General features: G+C 36.1%; 1 protein-coding gene across 1 annotated transcript in view; it reads left to right on the top strand.

Moving 5' to 3' along the window:
• The window catches only part of LOC109829108 (ABC transporter G family member 7), an 18806-nt gene extending 206 nt beyond the window's left edge, over positions 1–18600 (top strand). Inside the window, 12 exon segments of the mRNA XM_020396211.1 lie at positions 1–89; positions 2103–2293; positions 2427–2577; positions 8624–8756; positions 11385–11586; positions 13254–13294; positions 13297–13529; positions 13981–14112; positions 15009–15229; positions 16223–16435; positions 16537–16621; positions 18252–18600. The exon segment at positions 1–89 is cut by the window's left edge and continues 206 nt beyond it. Coding sequence (XP_020251800.1) covers positions 1–89; positions 2103–2293; positions 2427–2577; positions 8624–8756; positions 11385–11586; positions 13254–13294; positions 13297–13529; positions 13981–14112; positions 15009–15229; positions 16223–16435; positions 16537–16621; positions 18252–18428 — 1868 coding nt within the window. The 3' untranslated portion in view covers positions 18429–18600.

Raw genomic sequence — 20077 nt, 5'->3', positions numbered from 1 at the left:
GCGACGGGGAATATTCCGGCCAGGTGAGCCCCGTCACTATCCGGTGGACCAACATCACCTGCTACCTCTCCGACAAGCGAGGGAAAATGGTAGGGCTCCTCTTTCTTCCTTTAAAATTTCCCCCCAAATTGTCCGCCATGCGTAGCTTAGTAGAAGGGCATTGTGCCCGCTGACGTGACTCGGTGGGATGCGCACGGTAGCCTCGGGGCTTACTGTGTGATAAGGCGCGCTGGGGGTAGAGGTTTTGGGTTTGAGGTTCGGTCTCACATGCGCCGAATGCGCATGTTATTAGCGTTGGCAAGGGACTCTACCAAGAGATAACCTAGCGATGAGAGATGAGGTGCCACTCTTTTGCTAAATGAACTACCAAGAGATAGACCGGTGGCGAATCCCACACGGACTCTTACCTTGGAGCATGTGGAATTCCCCGTTCCTATCTCTTATTGCTAAATGAGGTCGTTACTTATACCCAATACGCCATGCGCGCTTCTGCCCTTTGAGTAGTTAGTCTTTTGAAAGGAATGCAGGGTAGACGTTGGTGTTAAGATCTTCGGGACACGGTTATATCAGAAATGTGAGGGGCACATAGTTTAGCATAAGGAGATTTTGCTAAAATCATCGTGGAATTCGGTTAGGTTGGGGTTGGATGTGTTGTGCATGCTTAATTTCTGCGACACAGCCCCAGGTCCGTAGGTTCGAGCAATCTGTTTTCCGTTACCTACTATTTTATATATTTCACTATTTATTTCGTTACGGTCTAGCAAATGCTTGTGTGAATTATTGCCATTACTAGTTTTTTTCGCTCATGCAATGAATATCAAGAAAACTTCCTAAATGTCCTTGATCCAATCATGATCTCTGAAGCCACAACTTCTGAATATAGTCGGTGGCTGTTTTGTAATATCATTTTCGAGATAGTAAGGCTATGAGACAAGCATAAACAGAATTAAATTTCAAAATAAGTACACCAAAATGTTTGCTAATAATGGTGGATAAATAGAATTTTGTGATCCTTGTCCATTATTAGAGGACATACCGATACTCCATTAGTTCAGTTGGCCTTTTGCCCGTTTGTCTTTTTCCTAACTTGGCTGTAAATCTGGCAAGACACTTCTAAGATGCATATATTTAACTAGAAGCACATTTGCTTGCATATTCTGTGAGTCTGTTCCAGGTGGTTAGATTGTAATTCTAATTCAAAGGTTTTTAACCTTCTCAATACAGTGGGGGAGTGAATTCTATATCAATGCATTTTAATGTTAGTTTAAAATTTTGGTCTAACTATAAAATGAATGCAGTTTTTATTTTTCCATATTACTTCAAGTTTCCTAAACTATGGTGTAGAAGTGAAAAGTGATGGCTTTTTAGTCTCCATACTAAAAATAGAGTCGCCTCTTCTTTTAGTTAATTGTATTGTTTTTCTAACATGTTTCTTTATAATCTGGTTTGAAGGCTTTGACCATTTTCTCGATGGGTTGAACTGATTGTTAATTTATAAATCTTTAACTTACAAGTTTTCTGAGGGGCTGCAAAATGGTCAAAAGGTTACGAAAGGTGCATTATTTTGTAAAGTGATTCCAAATTACCTATTGATGAATGTAAAACCTGTTTCTTTTATTCTCATACTTTTTTTATCGAAGGACTTAGTTTAGCATGGATATCTATTGTTTTGCTAACATACCATATCCTATATTTCCTTATCCTAAAGGGAATAGCGAGTTTATGCATCTCTTGACATGGTTATGTATCCTAACATGGTAAATTTATTGTTATTCCATAGATTGATTCACCTTTAAAAGCATTGCATGTGACTAGCAAAAGATATAGCATTTCATCCCAATTCTCTCCTTTCTTCCCAATGCTATTTAGTTAGTGATTTAGGAGAAAGACACTCTGTTTTGAGGGGGGAAACGTGAATGATGTTGAATTCTTTTCGCTTTTGTGGTTTAGCAGCTATAATGCTTCCTTATTGTTTCAATTAATTTTCTCAATTGTTCTGATTTTCAATTTGTCTCCTTAGCATCATGCCATTTCAAACCAAAGAATAAGAAAATGTGTCTGTTTCCGATATTGTTTCAATATATTAAGTTCTATATTTTCAGGTGAAATTTCTTCTTACCAATGTAAGTGGGGAAGCACAACCAGGAAGATTGCTTGCAATCATGGGGCCTTCAGGATCGGGGAAGACTACCTTGCTCAATGTGCTAGCAGGTCAGCTTGCTGCATCACCCCGTTTACATCTTTCTGGACATTTGGATGTTAACGGCCGGCCTAGATCAAGCAGAGGATACAAGTAAGATTTTGAATTTCTGGAGTTGGTCAATATAAGCTTTTGCCTAGTCAATTTTCTCAGATATGGTCAATTACTTTGTGAAGCATTTTATTTTTATAGATGATTCATGCAAATAGACAACTTGGTCTTGCAGGGTTGCATATGTGAGGCAGGAAGACCTTTTCTTCTCACAGCTTACAGTGCGGGAGACACTTTTACTAGCTGCAGAACTCCAACTTCCTGATATAACATCAGTGGAAAAGAGGGATGAGTATGTTAGGAATCTCTTATTCAAATTAGGCCTGGTAAGTCCTGTATTATGACTAAAAAACTGAATGAAATAATGGATTATACATCATTCGAAACTCACTAGAATAATTAACCTGAATAGTATGGGTTTTGATATTGCTGCAAGGACGATTTCTTAGTTATGGGTAATGAAGCTGTTGAAATTTGGTCCCAACCAGAGTGGATCTTGATTTCATATTCAAGACATGGGTAATGAAGCAAGCATATAGAATCTTTTGAAATACTTCTAATAGTTTCATATATTAGAATAATTATTTGGACTGAGAGTCTAACAAGTTATTGCAAGGTTCTGCGTAAAAAAAGATGTTTTGCATTTAGCCTCAGGGGGCAGGTTGTTAGGTGCATTTTAGCGGGCGATTTTTCTCCCGCTATTGTGCGCCTCCGCCTAGATCCACGATGAAGAAGAAGAAGAAGAATGGAAGCAAGAGAATCACTAGTACTGCATTGAGGGATTCTATCTTCGTCTATCATTCCTCATCTCCTATGGTTGGGGGATCTGAGGATATTCCTCATCTCCTATGGTTGGGGGATCTGAGGATACAGTGGAGATCGATAGAAATGAGGGAAACAATGGAACAATAGATGGAGATTCTACTTCTTTGAGCTCAGCGATGATGATGGAAAGTACTGGTCCAAAGGGTGCTAGAAAGAAGATGCTAATGGAGGAGGTTTTAGCTAAATCTTATCCATTATCTAATCCTCAGTCTCCACTTTTGAAATCTGGTATCCTGATCTCTTGTCAACTTGGTAATTCCTCTAACTCTATCAATTGGGCGGATGATCTTGAGGAAGATATTGAATCTGGTTTTGTTGAAGATGTTTATCTAGATGAAGGGAAAAGTGAAGATCTAAACTCTCATGTTGAGCATAATATAGAATCTGATAATCGAAATGTTGATTCGGATCACACTTTAAAGGAGAATGAAAAGAGATTAGATAATCTTGATCCTGGTAATCTGAAATCCTTTGTGAGTTTATTCACTGATAATAGGAAGCAAGGAAATGGCTTAAATCTAAATTTTATCCCACCCGCTCAAGCTAATTCTGTCACATTTACTGCAGATGAGTGGAAAGAGGGTGAATCTTACTGGAAGTATGCCTTAATTGGGCATGTTATTGGGCTAAATGTCAGGTACAAATCAATGGAAACTTATGTTAACAAGCTGTGAGGAAAAATATCTATCCCTGAAGTGCATTTAATTAAACCTGGAGTCTTCCTCTTTGATTTTCAAACTGAAAAGCACAAAGATGGTATTCTAGAAGCTGGACCATAGTTTTTTGGCTCAAGGCCTTTAGTTCTAATGCCATGGAAGATAGACATAGATATGAAGAGGTTACAAGACTATAGTTACCCTATGTGAGTACAATTCCCAAATTTGAGGTTAAATTTATGGTCTGCTACTGGGATAAGTAAGATTGCTAGCCTTATAGGGAAGCCAATCACCACTGATAAACTCACAGTAACAAGACAGAGGATTTCCTATGCTAGAGTGCTTCTTGGGATAAATCTCCCATTAAAAGCTCCCCTGCCTGATCAACTTATAATACAAGATCCTGATGGGAAATGTTATACTCAAAAAGTAGTATATGAGCTCAAGCCAAGATGGTGTGATTCTTATAATGTTATTGGTCATATGACTGAACAATGTAAAAGGAAGGCTGAGAGAAAAGTTTGGGTTCCTATTAACAAGATAGCTACTCAAGCCCCTGGTGCACGTGCACAACAAAGTGCTGAAAAGATACCTAAAAAGGAAAATGATATATCCAGAGAACAAGCTCAGAAAGTGGTAGAGCATGTTATCACAAGGTAACCTGGAAGTGTAGAGCAAACTCCTGAAAAACATGCACAAACAGTTAACATCAATTGTGAAAATGCTGGCCTAACTTCTGTTCTTCAATCTCCAATTGTGAATGCTACAGGTTTTACCAGTATCAGCAGAGGGAATTATGCCAGAAGAGCAAATACAAAAGCAAGAACAAATGTTAAAGGGGTATCATATTCTCAGGTATCACATTTCCCCCTCTTGGATCATCAGGTGCAAGAATTAGACCCCTCTAGTATTGATAGAGGTGGCCCTATATTTTGATGCATCTAGCTATTTGGAATGTTAGAAGATTTAATAAATCCTCTAAACATATGATGGTGAAGCAATTCATATATCAATATAAGCTTCCTTTTATAGCTCTCTTAGAAACAAAAGTTGTTGGAGAAAAATTACAATCTATTGCTAAAAAGTGGTAAAAGACTGGAATTGGATCTCAAACTGTCATCAAGCAAATAATGCTAGGATTTGGATTCTCTGGGATAGTGATATTTTATCTATACAGCTCATTAATTCCTCAAATCAATTCATGACATGTGCAATAGAATCCAAAGACAACAAATTATCAAGTATCATAACTGTGGTATATGCTCTTAACGACATATCTAGAAGAAAATCCCTTTGGCATGACATTTTGGCTTTCAAACAATCTGTTTCCTGTCCTTGGATTATTGGAGAAGATTTCAACTCAATCATCAATAATGGAGAGAAAATTGGTGGTGCTTTAGTAACTGATTCTGAAACTGAGGATTTTCACGATTTTATCTCCTCATGTCAGTTTGTGCATCTCAAAACCACAGGATGCTTTTATACTTGGTGCAATAAGCAGGATAAAGACACAAGAATCTGGAGTAGGCTTGATAGAGTTCTTATCAATGAAGAATGGGTGCATCAATATACTTCAAGCCAGGTGGAATTTTTAGTACCATCTTGTTCAGACCATTCATCAGCTCTAATAACCATTGATGATGATGTTTTTGAGGGCAAGAGGCCTTTCAAGTTTTTTAAAATGTGGATTAATCACCCTGATTTCCTCTCATCAGTTTGGGATCAGGATGTTGTGGGTTACAGAATGTTCAAGCTTCATACTAAACTAAAAAAACTCAAGACTGTCTTAAAGGAGCTGAATAAAAAACATTTCATGAACATTAGTGAATAAGTTTTGAGAGCTAAGGATCAACTTGCTGAGGTTCAAAAGCAACTAAACACTGATTTGTTCAGTCCTAGATTGATTACAAAAGAAAAGGAATGTCTCAGTAAATATGTCAGGCTTCTCAACTGTGAAACATCTTTCTATAAACAAAAAGCCAATATCAAGTGGGGGATTCATGGTGACAAGTGCACTCATTATTTTCATACCATTATGAAAGCAAAAAGGCACCAAAATAGAGTTCTATCTCTATATTCTGAAAATGGAGAAAGAATCATTGAAATGAATGATATCATTACAGAATTCACTGAATACTATCAGAAGCTTCTGGGCACATCTACTCCTGTTACCAAGCCTGATTCTGAAATGATTGCAAATGGTCCTATTCTTTCTTCTTCTCAAAGCAATGATCTGATCCTCCCTATTTCCAGAGAAGAGATAAAACAAGCAGTTTTTTCTCTGTCTGAGGATAGAGCTCTTGGCCATGATGGATTCAATGCCTCTTTCTTTAAAGCAACTTGGAATGTAATTGATGAAGATCTATACCTTGCTGTGGAAGAGTTCTTTTGCTCTGAAAAACTTCTGGGTACTATAAATACTACTTCAATCACACTGGTACCTAAGGTTATAAATCCTAAAGCTCCCTCTGATTTTCGTCCAATTTCTTGTTGTAATTGTGTTTGTAAAATCATTTCCAAGATAATTGCTTCCAGAATTCAGAAAGTAATGGGTTTTCTAATTAGTGAAGTTCAAAGTACATTTGTTAAGGGGATAATTATTTCAAATAATATCCTTCTTACTCATGAACTTATCAAACACTATAGAAGGAAGCATTCTTCACCTAGAGCTACTCTCAACATTGATTTAAGAAAAGCTTTTGATACCATTAGCTGGGATTTCATTGAAGCTATGCTGGTGGGGTTTGGTTTTTCCAAATACAATGGTTAAAAGGATAATGGAATGTGTCACTACACCAAAATTTTCATTGTCACTAAATGGATCTCTTCATGGATATTTTCAAAGTGCTAGGGGCTTAAGACAAGGAGATCCTCTCTCTCCTTATCTCTTTGTGCTTGGTATGTAATACCTGTCAAGAAAGCTTAACTCTCTCAGACATGATGGGTTATTTAAGTTTCATCCAATGTGCTCAAGATTGAACATTACCCACTTGTTCTTTGCTGATGATTTGTTGCTGTTTGGGAAGGTTGATATGAACTCTATTATTAAGCTTCACAACTGCCTCAAAGAATTCTGTCAGGTATTTGGTTTGGATATTAACCCCAATAAGTGCTCAATTTATATGAGTGGAATTGATGAGAACCTTAAATCTCTGATTTGCTCATATCTAAATTTCTCCGAGGGGTTTTTACCTGTGAGATGTCTTGGTATGCCACTGATAACAAAGAGATTGTCTTGGATGGATTGTTCCCCTTTGATTAGCAAAATTGTAGAGCAAATTCAAAACTGGCAAAAGAAGAGAACATTATCATTTGCTGGCAGACTGCAACTGATAAAATCAGTCATCCTGGGTGTATATATATACTGGACAAACAATTATCTTTTGCCAAAAAAAGTTCTTCAAAAAGTTGATAGTATGTGCTCTGATTTCCTCTGGAATCATAAGATTTCATTAGTATCTTGGACTTCAATTTGTCAAGAGAAAAAATCTGGAGGTTTGGGTGTTTTCTCTGCAAGCATTTGGAATCTTTCAGCTACACTTAAACTCTTATGGATGATTCATCTTAAGAAAAACATCTTATGGATTAAATTATGGATTAAATGGATACATGGTCATTATTTATAGAGAGTTGATATTTGGTAAGTTAAAAAAAAATCGAATGACTCTTGGATGTGGAAGCAAATTATAAAAACTAGAGATAAGTTGATTAACAGGTTTGGAAATGTCAATAGTTTGCAGGAAATCATTGGTAAATGTTGTATTGGTGAGAAAGTGCATATCTCATCAGTTTACAGGTTTCTGAATCAACATGCACCTCTAGTTGATTGGGCAAATACAATATGGGAAAATATACATTATCCTAAACATTCCTTCATCTTATGGCTAGCAGCTCAATCAAGATTATTAACACAGGACAGATTATGCAGCATGAGAATTCTCAATGCAAATCAATGTATTTTCTGCCCAAGTCAACAGGAATCCTGCTGCCACATATTTTTTGAGTGTCAGTTTTTAAATATTGTTTGGAATTTGCCAATTTGGTGATGGAATGGCTGAAGTTCAACTGGAGATCATGTGATTGGGGCTGTTTTATAAATTGGTACAGTTATAGGCTGAAAAGGAAGGGTTTCACTGAAAAGCTAAAGATGATGGCTTTATCTGTTTTAGTATATCTGATATGACAAGAGAGGAATCAAAGGATTTTTCAGAGTAAATCTCGGCAACCTGAGGCAATATTCCGAGCTATAAAGATTTCTATTTTTTCAAAAATTTTGAATGAAAAAATCTCATCTCATGTAAGAGAAAGAATTGAGTGTCTGTAAATATTTTCTTGAGAGTTTTGAGCTCGAGGTTTTATCTGGTTTTGATATGATGTAATTAATACTTCCAAATTGGTAAATGAATATAAAGATTTCATTGACCAAAAAAAAAAAGGTTCTGCGTAAACTCATTTTTTCATTTTATTTTTCATCATTTAAATTTAGGTTACCTTTTGCTAAAGTCCTGTTAGAAAAGTCAAATAATTACTAAAGTTTTAAATACCCCAAAACCGATTGATTTGGTTGGTTCTTTACTTCCTCTTTTGTTGGTTTGGCTATCTCAAAAGGCAGAACTACAAGGGTTTATAAGGATGAAATAACAGCTAATACATTGTGATGATTATAGTTTATGTTCATTACTCATTATTATCTTTCAACAGTGAATAATTTATCTAGTGTTCGAAATGTGTGCACACTTAGTATTCTTGAACAATAATTCCTCTTATCTAGTGAAAAGAATATTGAGTTAGACTTGCTAATTATTCCTTTATTTGATCTCTAGAATCCAATAAGATTTGATTTATACTGATTATTGTCATTCTTTGGTTGTTCATGCTATTTTATGAAAAGATCAACTGTGCCGATTCTGTAGTTGGAGATGCAAAAGTTCGTGGAATTAGTGGTGGTGAAAAGAAACGGCTGTCACTTGCCTGTGAACTGATAGCAAGCCCATCTGTCATCTTTGCGGATGAACCAACAACTGGTACCTTTCATCCTCATGTCTTTTCTTCTGCAAAGATTTGGAGGGTTTTATCATTTCTATGTGATAATCTGGATATCCATATTTAAAACAGACTTCTGAGAAGATTAAAACCTAAAGTCACTATAGTACCTTCTAGGTAAATGATAGAACATAGAATTTTGCTGCTCGTTTTCTTGTGTGTGATGTGAACTGTTGATTAGTTTGAAAACTGAATAAGTCGAGCAGCTATCTTAGATATCTCAAATTATAGCTTTTTTATCAGACTACCTCCTGGGCATGACATTTTAGATTATGATTCTTTGGCACTTTTTTTTAAAATATTTTAGAGTTGTGAGGGCTTATTTTGTAGTTATTAACCTTTTCCACTAATAGAACTTCTATGAACAGCTAGTTCAGTCTCACATCTCCTTTGGTTTTGTTTATAACAACAACAAGGCCTTCATCCAAAGCTTAGGTTCCTTCTAAAGATATTTTTAATTTCGAGCATGCATCTTGAGACTGGCATCCGTAGATCATTGTTGAACTAAGAAAATTATTGATAATACACCCGTCTTTTGTTGTATTGCCTTTAGACTACAGCACTGCAAAAATCAAGGCAATGATCTCAATCCCACTTGTGACATGAAGCTTATTAAGTCTAGTATAATGTCCCTCCTTCCTGGAAACTTGCTCTGAGTATGTTCCAGGTACTTATATATGGACATGGTACATGTGTAAATAATGACTATGACTCACCATGATACTTTACTTTTTTTTGAATTGTATTGCTAGTTTGCATTGAAATTTCCTTAGGAGGGAGGGGGCTAAATAGGGTATTTGCTAATCTAATCCGATTTAATACTAATTTAAAACTTATTAATAATATCCTAGCAATTATGATATACAACAAGATATATGAGTAAGGATATGTAATTAAACTAAGGATGATATAAACATGAGACAATGACGATATATAATATAATAAACAATGAGCACAAATAATATGCCAATGCAAACTCAAACACACAATGTGATCACGGAGTTCGGTCACTCCTGACCTACGTCTCCGCTCCCTACTCTCGAGGAGAATCTTCACTATCATAATGGATTTTCAGCGTTCACCGAAAACGTTTACAACTCACACAATTGGTTTTCTAGCTCACCGAAAAGTTTCACAACTCACACAATTGTAATCACACAATATACCCTCTAAGTGTTGGCCTAGTCCGTGTCAACTTTCTCAAGTGTTTGGATTTATTACCTCTCCCTAGACTTTACTACCAACGCCACTCCTCTTGGAATTGATCCCGTCTCTCACCAACCACTCCTCTCAATGTCATTGTGTATTACAATGTGATCTCATAAATTAAGCACAAATAAAAGTGTTTGTTCTCTAAACAAGATGAGAATATTACAATGTGATCTCATAAATTAAGCACAAATAAAAGTGTTTGTTCTCTAAACAAGATGAGAACTCAATTAAGCTCACTCTTCTCATAAATTAAGCACAAATAAAAGTGTTTGTTCTCTAAACAAGATGAGAACTCAATTAAGCTCACTCTTAATGTTATAACTCCCACAACTCAAGTATACAATATGTGAAAATATTAAAAGCTCAAGTGAGTTATGTGTGTAAACAATGAGTATAATGAAATGCAAACTCAATATAAAAACTAGCTTCATGAAATTGATAATCAACAAATAAATATATAAAGCTAGAATTGAGTTAGCAAAAACTTCTCTGCAGCAAGAGTAATGGAGATGAGAAATTGAAGCCCAAACAAGAATGAATAATCTTCTCTTCCTCTTGTGAAAACCACTTCACATAAACACTTGGAAAAAAAAACAAACAAACTCAAAACACGCTTAAACTCTTGTAAACTTGTTTTTAAAACTTTCTTAAGTAGTTCAGAAGATTGAGAGTATGAGATATATATAGGTTCATGAAACAAAGCCCAAGATTCAAGAAAATCCAAGCAAAAGACAAACGCCCCAAAAGTTAGGAAAGCTAGAAATATAGCCGTTGGAAGCCATCAGTTGACTGATACTGTTCATCAGTCGATTGATGAGCTGACCGTTAGAAGTATAATACCTAAACTATAATATACACGGATGAAGCTTGAACTTGTACTTCACTTGAAATGCAAAACTTCATTCCGATATTCCTCCATCCTCCAATGGATATGATCGTGTAGGCGAAAGTCCATCCAACCTCCAACTTCGATGTTTTTCTAGAATATCTAATAAAAAAATACAAACACTAGACAAATGATGTTAGGGATTGTTTGTAAATCATCAAAACAAGATTAGGTCATAGGCTCATGAACATGAGACCTAACATGCATATCTCCTATTAAGGGCTCCTTTATTGTTCTTGTTGACTTTACTTTTAACTAAGTTCTTCATCAAATATTGAACTAGATTTGCTCATAGCCAGTGTAGTAATTCAAGCTGAAGAACTTTACCGAATTACTGTGCAACCGTTTTATTGTTCCTATGAGAGTCATGAGACAGCAAAATGCATTTCCTGTTCACACTGTTTCTCATTGTTGGTACAGAATCATTTTTCTTTTACAAACAACTGCGCTATGGAAATATAAGTATTTTTCATCTTTTTCTATTCTTATGCCATTTGATGAATCAATCCAGGTCTTGATGCATTCCAGGCAGAGAAGGTTATGGAAACTCTTCGACAGCTTGCACAGGATGGGCACACTGTGATTTGCTCTATTCACCAGCCTAGAGGTTCTATATATAACAAATTTGATGACATTGTACTGTTGTCTGAAGGTGCAGTTGTTTACATGGGTCCGGCTAAAGATGAGCCTCTGAATTACTTTGCAAAATTAGGGTAATTTTTTAGCTCTAGGCATTTTAGAGAACACATAAGTTACACAAGTCTGACTTCAGTGACCATTTATATATATATATTTTTTGTCTTATTAATGTTCTGTAATATTCAGAACTACTATGACATGATAGAGACTGCAAGTATCATGTTACTGCTTGATATAGGAGAAAGAGGTTGGCTAACACTTTCTTGTATGTGGAAAACTATTTTGTGAAGATAATAGTAGGAAACAGTGGTATGTGGTTCAACTACTTCCACGCCACTCATGAATCCAACCAGTGATTCCCTAGATTCAACCTATACCAGTTATTTATCTTATAAATTAATAAAAAGGAATACAAAGGTACAATTCACGAATTCAGCACTACCGGCTTTGTTCTAGTTTTATATTATTCCCAAGTCCCAACTCATGATAACTTGACGGACAGCTTATGTCATCTGGATACTTTGTTCTTGTTCTGCTTCTTGTGGAGCCCATGTCTCATCTTCTTATCATAGGCCGTTCACAGGCATTATTTGTTTGTGGTTTTAAAAAAATTTCCACAGCAAGGAACCTCATCCTTGGACTAAACTAAAGTAAGCAGTCCTGTTGTTTTATCATGAAAGGTGAATTATAGGTTCAGAGTTGAATGTAATTCATGATAGCAAATTTGTTATTTTACTACTCTTTTCAAGGGTGAAGCATGCAACCATTGAAATATTTTAACAAACTTTCACTGTCAACCTTAATGCTACTGTCAAAGTTGGTGTAAGTTCCCATTCCAAGAACAGAAGAATGTAGCTCGCCGTGTAACCTGGTTAGCGGGTAATAAAATGTATATTATTGGTAATAAAATTTATATTATTGGTAATAAAATTGAAATCCATTGAACTTAGCAAGCAATAACTCTTAGCCTCTTACTCTGTTAAGGTAGGAAAAGTTATATTTTATAGGACTTAACAAGTTCTTTATTTCAGCTTGCATATGTAAACTTTTCTTACAAATAGTTTGAAAATTGCCTCAAACTAAGTTGTTGCCATTATCTAACATCTTGTTTTCTTTGGTAACAATGGGATGCCCCAGTAATAATATTAATGAACTGGGATTTCTTTCACAGAAAAGAAAGAAAAAGGGAAAAGATAAAAAAGAGTACGGTTGTACCACTTGTATGAGAAAATTTCCAGCCATCTCTATGTTATTCCTTTATGCCTCCTCCTCTCTTGTTTTTATGACCTCATTTCTGTCTAAAAGCTTAGCTGATATATTAATGGATGAGATAAGTAATCCTTAAGGCTTCTAGATTTGGTGGCTTTTACGTGCCTCCAGATCTTCTTGTTCAGCAATTTGGGGTTACCATGAATTTGAAGCATAGAGAACCCTATACAGGTCTTTGAACCTAGGAATCGTATATGCATCCTCAAATACTGACATGACTGGTATTCTTTCAATACACTAGTTATGCTCTTATTTTGTTTCGTAACCCTATACTCTCCATCCCAATATGAGGTTTACCTTTTTTTCCTTCCCCTCTCTATGCTCCGCCTTATTTGGTATTCAATATGTATGGAATAGTCCCTGGGGAAAAACATTTATGAGTGATTTATGTTAATGTTAGTGGTATAATGGTTTATGTGTTATGGTATTATTTCATGTAACGACTATATGTATTGTTCATGCTCTGTATCAGGTACCAGTTGCCAGATCATTTGAATCTGCTGAAGTTTCTAAGCCATTCATATCGGTCGATTACAGCTCTGCTGAAAGTGTACATTCTTCTCAGAAAAGGGTTGATGAACTTGTTGAAGCATTCTCGAGCAGGACTCCCATCATTCCATGCGTAAGCCCAGTCACAGTTTGCAAAGACTTCAAGGTTCCATCAAAACTTGGTCGGAAATCTTTAGTTAAACGGAGAGGTGGTTGGTGGAGACAATTCTGGTTGCTCCTGAAAAGAGCATGGATGCAGGTTTGATTCCTCTCAAGTTTCCTCCAAATCTTCAAAATGTGTTTCACTTTGCCATATGCTCCACCACCACATACCTTACCTTCATATTCACCCAAAAAGAAAGGCGGAAAAAGCGAACTTCCGTTTGTCACTCTAGCAGTGACTTCCATACAGAGAAGAGACGCCGTAACATAGATACACGTATTTCAAAGAATGTGAAATAGTTACTGTGATGAAAGTTTTGGCCTACATATAGAAGCACCTTAAAAATGATTTTAGAAACTAACCTAGCATTAATGGACCAAGGTTGTATGCCTTCGGTCTTAGAGAAGCTGACATGCATGTTGTATACTTATGGTATACTTACTGTAGTCTACTTGCTTTTTATGTTATGGTACACTTTAGATCAGATTAAGAATCTAGTTATATGTTAATATTAAAATAATATTTTTTTATTCTTACTACTGCTTAGGCTTCTCGAGATGGACCAACAAACAAGGTTCGCACCAGAATGTCTATCGCATCAGCAGTCATATTTGGATCAGTTTTTTGGCGCATGGGAAGAGCTCAAACATCTATACAAGATAGGATGGGGCTTCTTCAGGTTAGCATCTGGTCGTTGATCTTCCCTCCCAAGGAGCTGATTATGTATGTAGATTGATGTCTGACATTGGTAATTACTAATCTGAGACATGGATGTAAAATAGTCTAAAGATTGCAGTAAAAAAGAAAGGGTCAATTGCGAATAGACCCCCAGTACTATTGCCCAGTTTGCGAATAGAACCCTTGTAGTTCTATTTGTGTGGATAGACCCCCTGAGTGAATTTTTTTGACAGTAAAAAGAGTCAAAAAAGAATTGAGGAGGCAGGTAGACCGCTAGGTAAAAACTATACTGTAAAGTGTTCTTCGATGAGAGTGCCACTTTGGCAGCTGACCTCTAGGTAATCTTGCTTAGGCACTCAACTTGCTGTAGAATGTAGAAAGTAAGCTGGTGTGTTAAAAAGCCTACATTAACATAATTATTCTCGTCACCTTTTCTATATTAATAAACGCTGAACTTTACACAGAGAGTTACAGTTTCCCACTAGGGGCAGCAGAAACCATGCTTCTGAAGTCAGTGCCTAATGATGGAGTTACACTCATGTAACTCTGAGAGCTTCAAGACCTTGGCAAAGCTCTTCAACACTCATTGACACCTAAACACTAGACACTATCGTTCAAGAGATGATGCTTCAAGTCGCTGGAAACTGCAAACTTCTTGAGACAGCTCAACCAACACATCCTGGATATGAGGCAATTTATTTTAGTTGTAAAGATAAAGAGAAGGTGTGATCTGTTGTTTGAATCACATAGAACCAAAGATGGATAATTAAAATGGATAAAGTTTGTATATATTACCAGAACACACTTCGGTCTCTTGGACATCTGTTTGTTACTGTCAATTTTATCATAGAGTTGTTCAAAATGCAAAATTGCTGAGTATTTCTTTTGTCCGGGAAGGTGGCTGCTATTAACACAGCAATGGCAGCATTGACAAAGACTGTAGGCGTGTTTCCAAAGGAACGAGCAATAGTTGATAGGGAGCGTGCCAAGGGTTCCTATTCATTGGGTCCTTATCTGTTGTCCAAACTACTAGCTGAAATCCCTATTGGAGCAGCGTTCCCGTTAATGTTTGGCTCAGTTCTCTATCCAATGGCTCGTCTTCATCCTACTTTATCCAGGCAAGTTCTTGTAGTTTTACAGTTATTACCTCCTAATGACTGTCAATATTTAAACTAGCTCCCTTCTACTGAAATAGTTAATTAAAATTCTTTCAACTCAACATATATTAGGAGGAGCCATTCGGTGTAAACCAGCAGGATGGAAACAAACCAAATAATTAACAAATATTTCGTTAATTATTTGTCTAGATATTCGGTCGTATTCGATTCGGCAGTTCATTTTGCAATAGATGAATATATTTTAGCCTTTGGCTCATAAACGAAAGGAATTTGACCATATGTATATTTGATTTGTATGATTATTAGATACTTGTTTATTAATATTTTTAATTAAATTAATTTATTTAAGGGTACATTAGTTATTTTTATAAAATTTTAATTAGGTAAGGTAATATCTTAATTAGAAACCTGTTAAGTTGAGGGGTTAAATTGAAATTATGCAATGTAGAAGGTGTATATGGAAAAGTCCTTTCTAAAAGGGAAAAGAAAGATGCAATGCCTTGCGATGTGACCATTGGTTCTGAGCCCTTCGATAGAAAAATAGGGGGACAAAATCGGAAATATACCCCGCAATTTATGGCTCAGAACCAGTGGTCGCATGTGATAAATTTTGATAGGATCCATGATGCTATTTGAATCTGTGACCTGAGGTTAAACATAAAAGAGCCTTACCACCTGTGCTGAAGAGTATTCACAACTAGTTAGCTACTAAATCAAACTGAAAACAACTTCAGTATCCAAATCAAATTCGAATTTGAGGACGACAAAATGGACTGCTTTGAATTCAAAGAAATAGTATTTGATTTGGTTCGTTTCCACCCCTATAAACCAGTATTCTAAATTAATGAACTTATAATACTGAGAGGAAAGAAAGGGAAATTAAAAGTTTGTCAAACTTAAATATTATTCTTTTCTTAATTTTAGTCATTTTCTGTTTTGATATCTTTATTATGAAACTTAGTTAATCTCCAAAGTGAAATTGCTCATTGGCAGATTTGCGAAATTCTGTGGCATTGTGACAGTGGAGTCATTTGCTGCATCGGCAATGGGTCTCACTGTTGGAGCTATGGTCCCAACAACTGAAGCAGCAATGGCCGTAGGGCCTTCACTTATGACTGTGTTCATTGTCTTTGGAGGCTATTATGTCAATGCTGAAAATACCCCTGTTATCTTCAGATGGATCCCTCGAGTCTCTCTCATAAGATGGTGCATGATTCTATAACATAAAAAAAATCTTAGGCACATTTGCACGTTATACTTGGAACTAAAGGCAATCCCTTTTCCTTCTTTGGCTTTTCTATTTTCAGGGCTTTTCAGGGGCTTTGCATAAATGAGTTCAGTGGCCTTGAATTTGAACACCAGAATTCCTTTGACATCCAGACTGGAGAACAGGTACGTTAAGCTAATTTTCCTATATTGCAATACAATTTTAACCTTTATTTATTTATTTATTATTATTTTTATTTTTTGTGGAGTAAAAGGTGCACAGATGTCCATCAGTTTCATTAATAAGCATACAAGGGAACATACAAAGCCATAGATTATACGGAAAATAAACATCCAAGTTCAGCATATAAATTGCAGGTATCAAAGTACAGAGAGATTACGGACTGTCACAACTTGGGTGGAATTGACCCAAATCTACTAACAAACAAGATTGTTCTCTGGTTTAACTTTTCAGAAACATTATACATATTGGGTTCAAGTTCCTTCATCATATGTCTATAAGCTGTCAGTCAGTAGCCTGTTCGTGTGTTTATTATATAATCTATAAGATATTAATTTTTTATTATAAAAAGTTAACTGAATTTTGAAAACACTGGCAATAGTATGAACAGAAATTGATTCAGCAAAGAGGGGTTCAAGTTAGATTTGGTGGGAACCAGGTTGGGTTGGGTTGGGTTTGATTCGGCTCCAGCCTTAGACACCCATCAAAGTTGGAGCCTTATGAAGGCAAAATATTGTTGAAGTCTCCTAAGCATAACAACATATACTCCTAACCATGACAAAGTATTCTTGAAGATGTTGGTATATCATTATTCACCAGCAATAGCTGTTCGCAAATGACTTAATTCATAGGCATTTCCTTTGTGAAAGTTGCGAACAGTAGCCAGTTTGAACGGTTTAAATCATTTATACAATATCTACTTCCACATTGGATCTGAGACATGATCTTTCTTCTTATTGGTGTTTCTAGGTCAGTAGACAATTAACTAGATACTAACATGTACTCTCCACATACCCATGAAAAAAGGTAGTTAACTACTACATTCCTCTGATTCCCCAAGATATGTGTGCTCAATTTCTGAGTATTTTTATGATTTTGGAGGTGGTGTAATCTCTTTCTACTAGGCCTTTTACCATCAAAATTAGGTAAGATATATAGGCACATTTTACATTGAGGAGGACATTTATAAAGATCAACTATTTCTGAGTAGTTTATGAATTTGGATGTGGTGTTATCACTTTCTACTAGGCCTTTTACCATCGAAATCAGATTGGATATATACGGCATATTTTACTCTGAGGAGGACATTTATAAAGATTAACTAAACTATTGATCAGTTGTGAAGCTAAAATTAATCCTAAATTCTGCCAAACTTCTTTCTTGGTAAAATGTTGGTAAGAGACGTGCTTGCCATAATTGGTAACATATCCAATTGGTGGGTGGACCGTGGGAAACCTTTTATTAGTCAAGCAGCTCAACTTATTGCAGCATGTAACCACTTGTAAAATACTCCTGCAGTAGGAGACTAGGAGTGGTTTAATAACATTTTCCTGCTAAAAATTGCATTGACTCTGCTTCACAAGATTATCCAAAGAACTAGATTTGGTCATCTCCCAGAAGTCCAATGAGTTCGTTTGAAATAGAGAAAAAAAACATTAAAACAAAATATTTTCTGGATTGCAAATATAATAATCTTGAACCAGTTCGATCAACTATTGGGTATAAGTAATGAGCTCGAGGTATTTTCTGAAGTTTGTTCCTTATTGATTGTAAGTATTAAGTTTTTTTCTGCAGGCTTTGGAGAGACTTTCCTTTGGAGGAAGCCGCATCAGGGATACAATAATAGCACAGGGTAGGATATTAATGTTCTGGTACTGGAACACTTATCTTCTCCTCCAGAAGAACAAACCCAAGTATCAGCAGCTTCAACCTCCTCCTCTACAGCAGCAGGAGCAGACTGAAGGACACTGAGCAAACTCAACTGTGTTGGAGGTATGCATTCATTACCACCCGAGGCTTGCTTTCAAGTTATATTTATTCTCAAGAGGGGAATGCACCACAATCAATTATGAAGAAAATGTATGCATACTTTTATGATAACAATGAAGATGTGCCAATAAAATCTTGAGAATCTTCAAATGCACTCACCGCAATTTCTCATTCATGCTACTTTAAATATTCTCGCAAGTAACTATTCATTAACTTAAAGTCAACAATACACATGCACAAACATACAACAAAAAAAGCATACTACTATCTGCTCAACTAGAAGAAGAAAAAAAGAGGAAGATGGCATATATTGATTAGATCGTTAGCAACTATTGTTCAAAAGTACTCTGCATTCATGATCTTAGAAAAGTACTTAACATGCGCAGCTATTGTTCGATTTGGTCATTTCAGAAAGTACATAATATTATCTTCAACAAAATTTTGTTTATGCTTCATGCTTATATAAAGTTGTTGAAATAAAAGCATCCCTTAGCTCAAAAGGATACACAGAAGTGCTTTGCTTACCTGCTTGTGCTTAAGTAGTACGTACGCCCACTACATCACGTTCGTTAATGAGTTAAAAGTTGTTGATTAATTATCATTATTAGTCAATTTATAATTTCAGAAACTTGACATCGTGACTATTACTATTTTTTGTCTCTCTTTCACAAGTCTATGTCCATTTTATGGATGCTAGTGTTATCTCTTTTTGTTGAGGACACTGTGAAAGCCCCTGGATGTTTTATGAAGCCAGTTTAAGCTCGCGATTCTTTCAAATGTTGATCTAACGATAGATTTTTTTTTGGGGGTCCTTCTAGAGCGTCAGATCTGTAAATAATTTAAAGGGTTATTCGCAAACACGTCCCATGCACAATAAGGGGGTTACTGTTGCCCCTAAAAATTTTTATCAGCATTGAAACTCTGATGCCAAACAGAATTATCTCCCTGTTGTCCGTACTACAACAAAGGGCGCATCTTCAACACCCGGAAGAGAATTAGGGGTCTTCTCTGTAACGCTGAAATAACACGGGATCTCTCTGCACGTCACATGACACGCCCGCGATCGATTGGTAACTGATAATGGGAGATAACTTCGTTCGGGCATCATGGGAGTGATGGGTGGCTGAACCCCTATCGTACAGGGAGTGTATCTGCAGTTACCCGTAATTTTAAGCGGTGGAGATCCAGTCATGCATTTTTATTCTAGTTGGAGTTTCAGAAGCACTTACCTTGAGTATATGAAAGCAGAAAGTTTTATATCTGAGCGTGATATATCCTGTTGAATGGCGTGTTACACCGAGGGTTAGGGTATCTAAATTGTTCACAACGAGCTGTGGGCCTCGTACTCTGGAGTGTTATTTGCGGACTTTGATACTGCCAAAAGAGAATCCGCCACTGCACGAAAACTCTGAAATTATGGTTAATTCTATATTCCAACAAAAAATTGTCGGACCATTACGCGAAGGAAAAACAAGGGGAAAGAAGAGGACGAGTAACCGAAAGTATGGATGAGCAGTAAAGCCGGAATTTGATTGACAGAGTAATGGCTCTTGTGAATTGTTTGTGAATTTTAGAAATAATTTTGGTGTCATATGATGTCAAGTTTATTGATATCCGATGAATAAGAAAAA

Source organism: Asparagus officinalis, chromosome 1 (genome assembly GCF_001876935.1).
Source record: "Asparagus officinalis chromosome 1, Aspof.V1, whole genome shotgun sequence".
Taxonomy (NCBI): domain Eukaryota; kingdom Viridiplantae; phylum Streptophyta; class Magnoliopsida; order Asparagales; family Asparagaceae; genus Asparagus; species Asparagus officinalis.
Note: the sequence above shows the minus strand (reverse complement) of the source record. Positions and strands in the feature narration are given on the sequence as shown.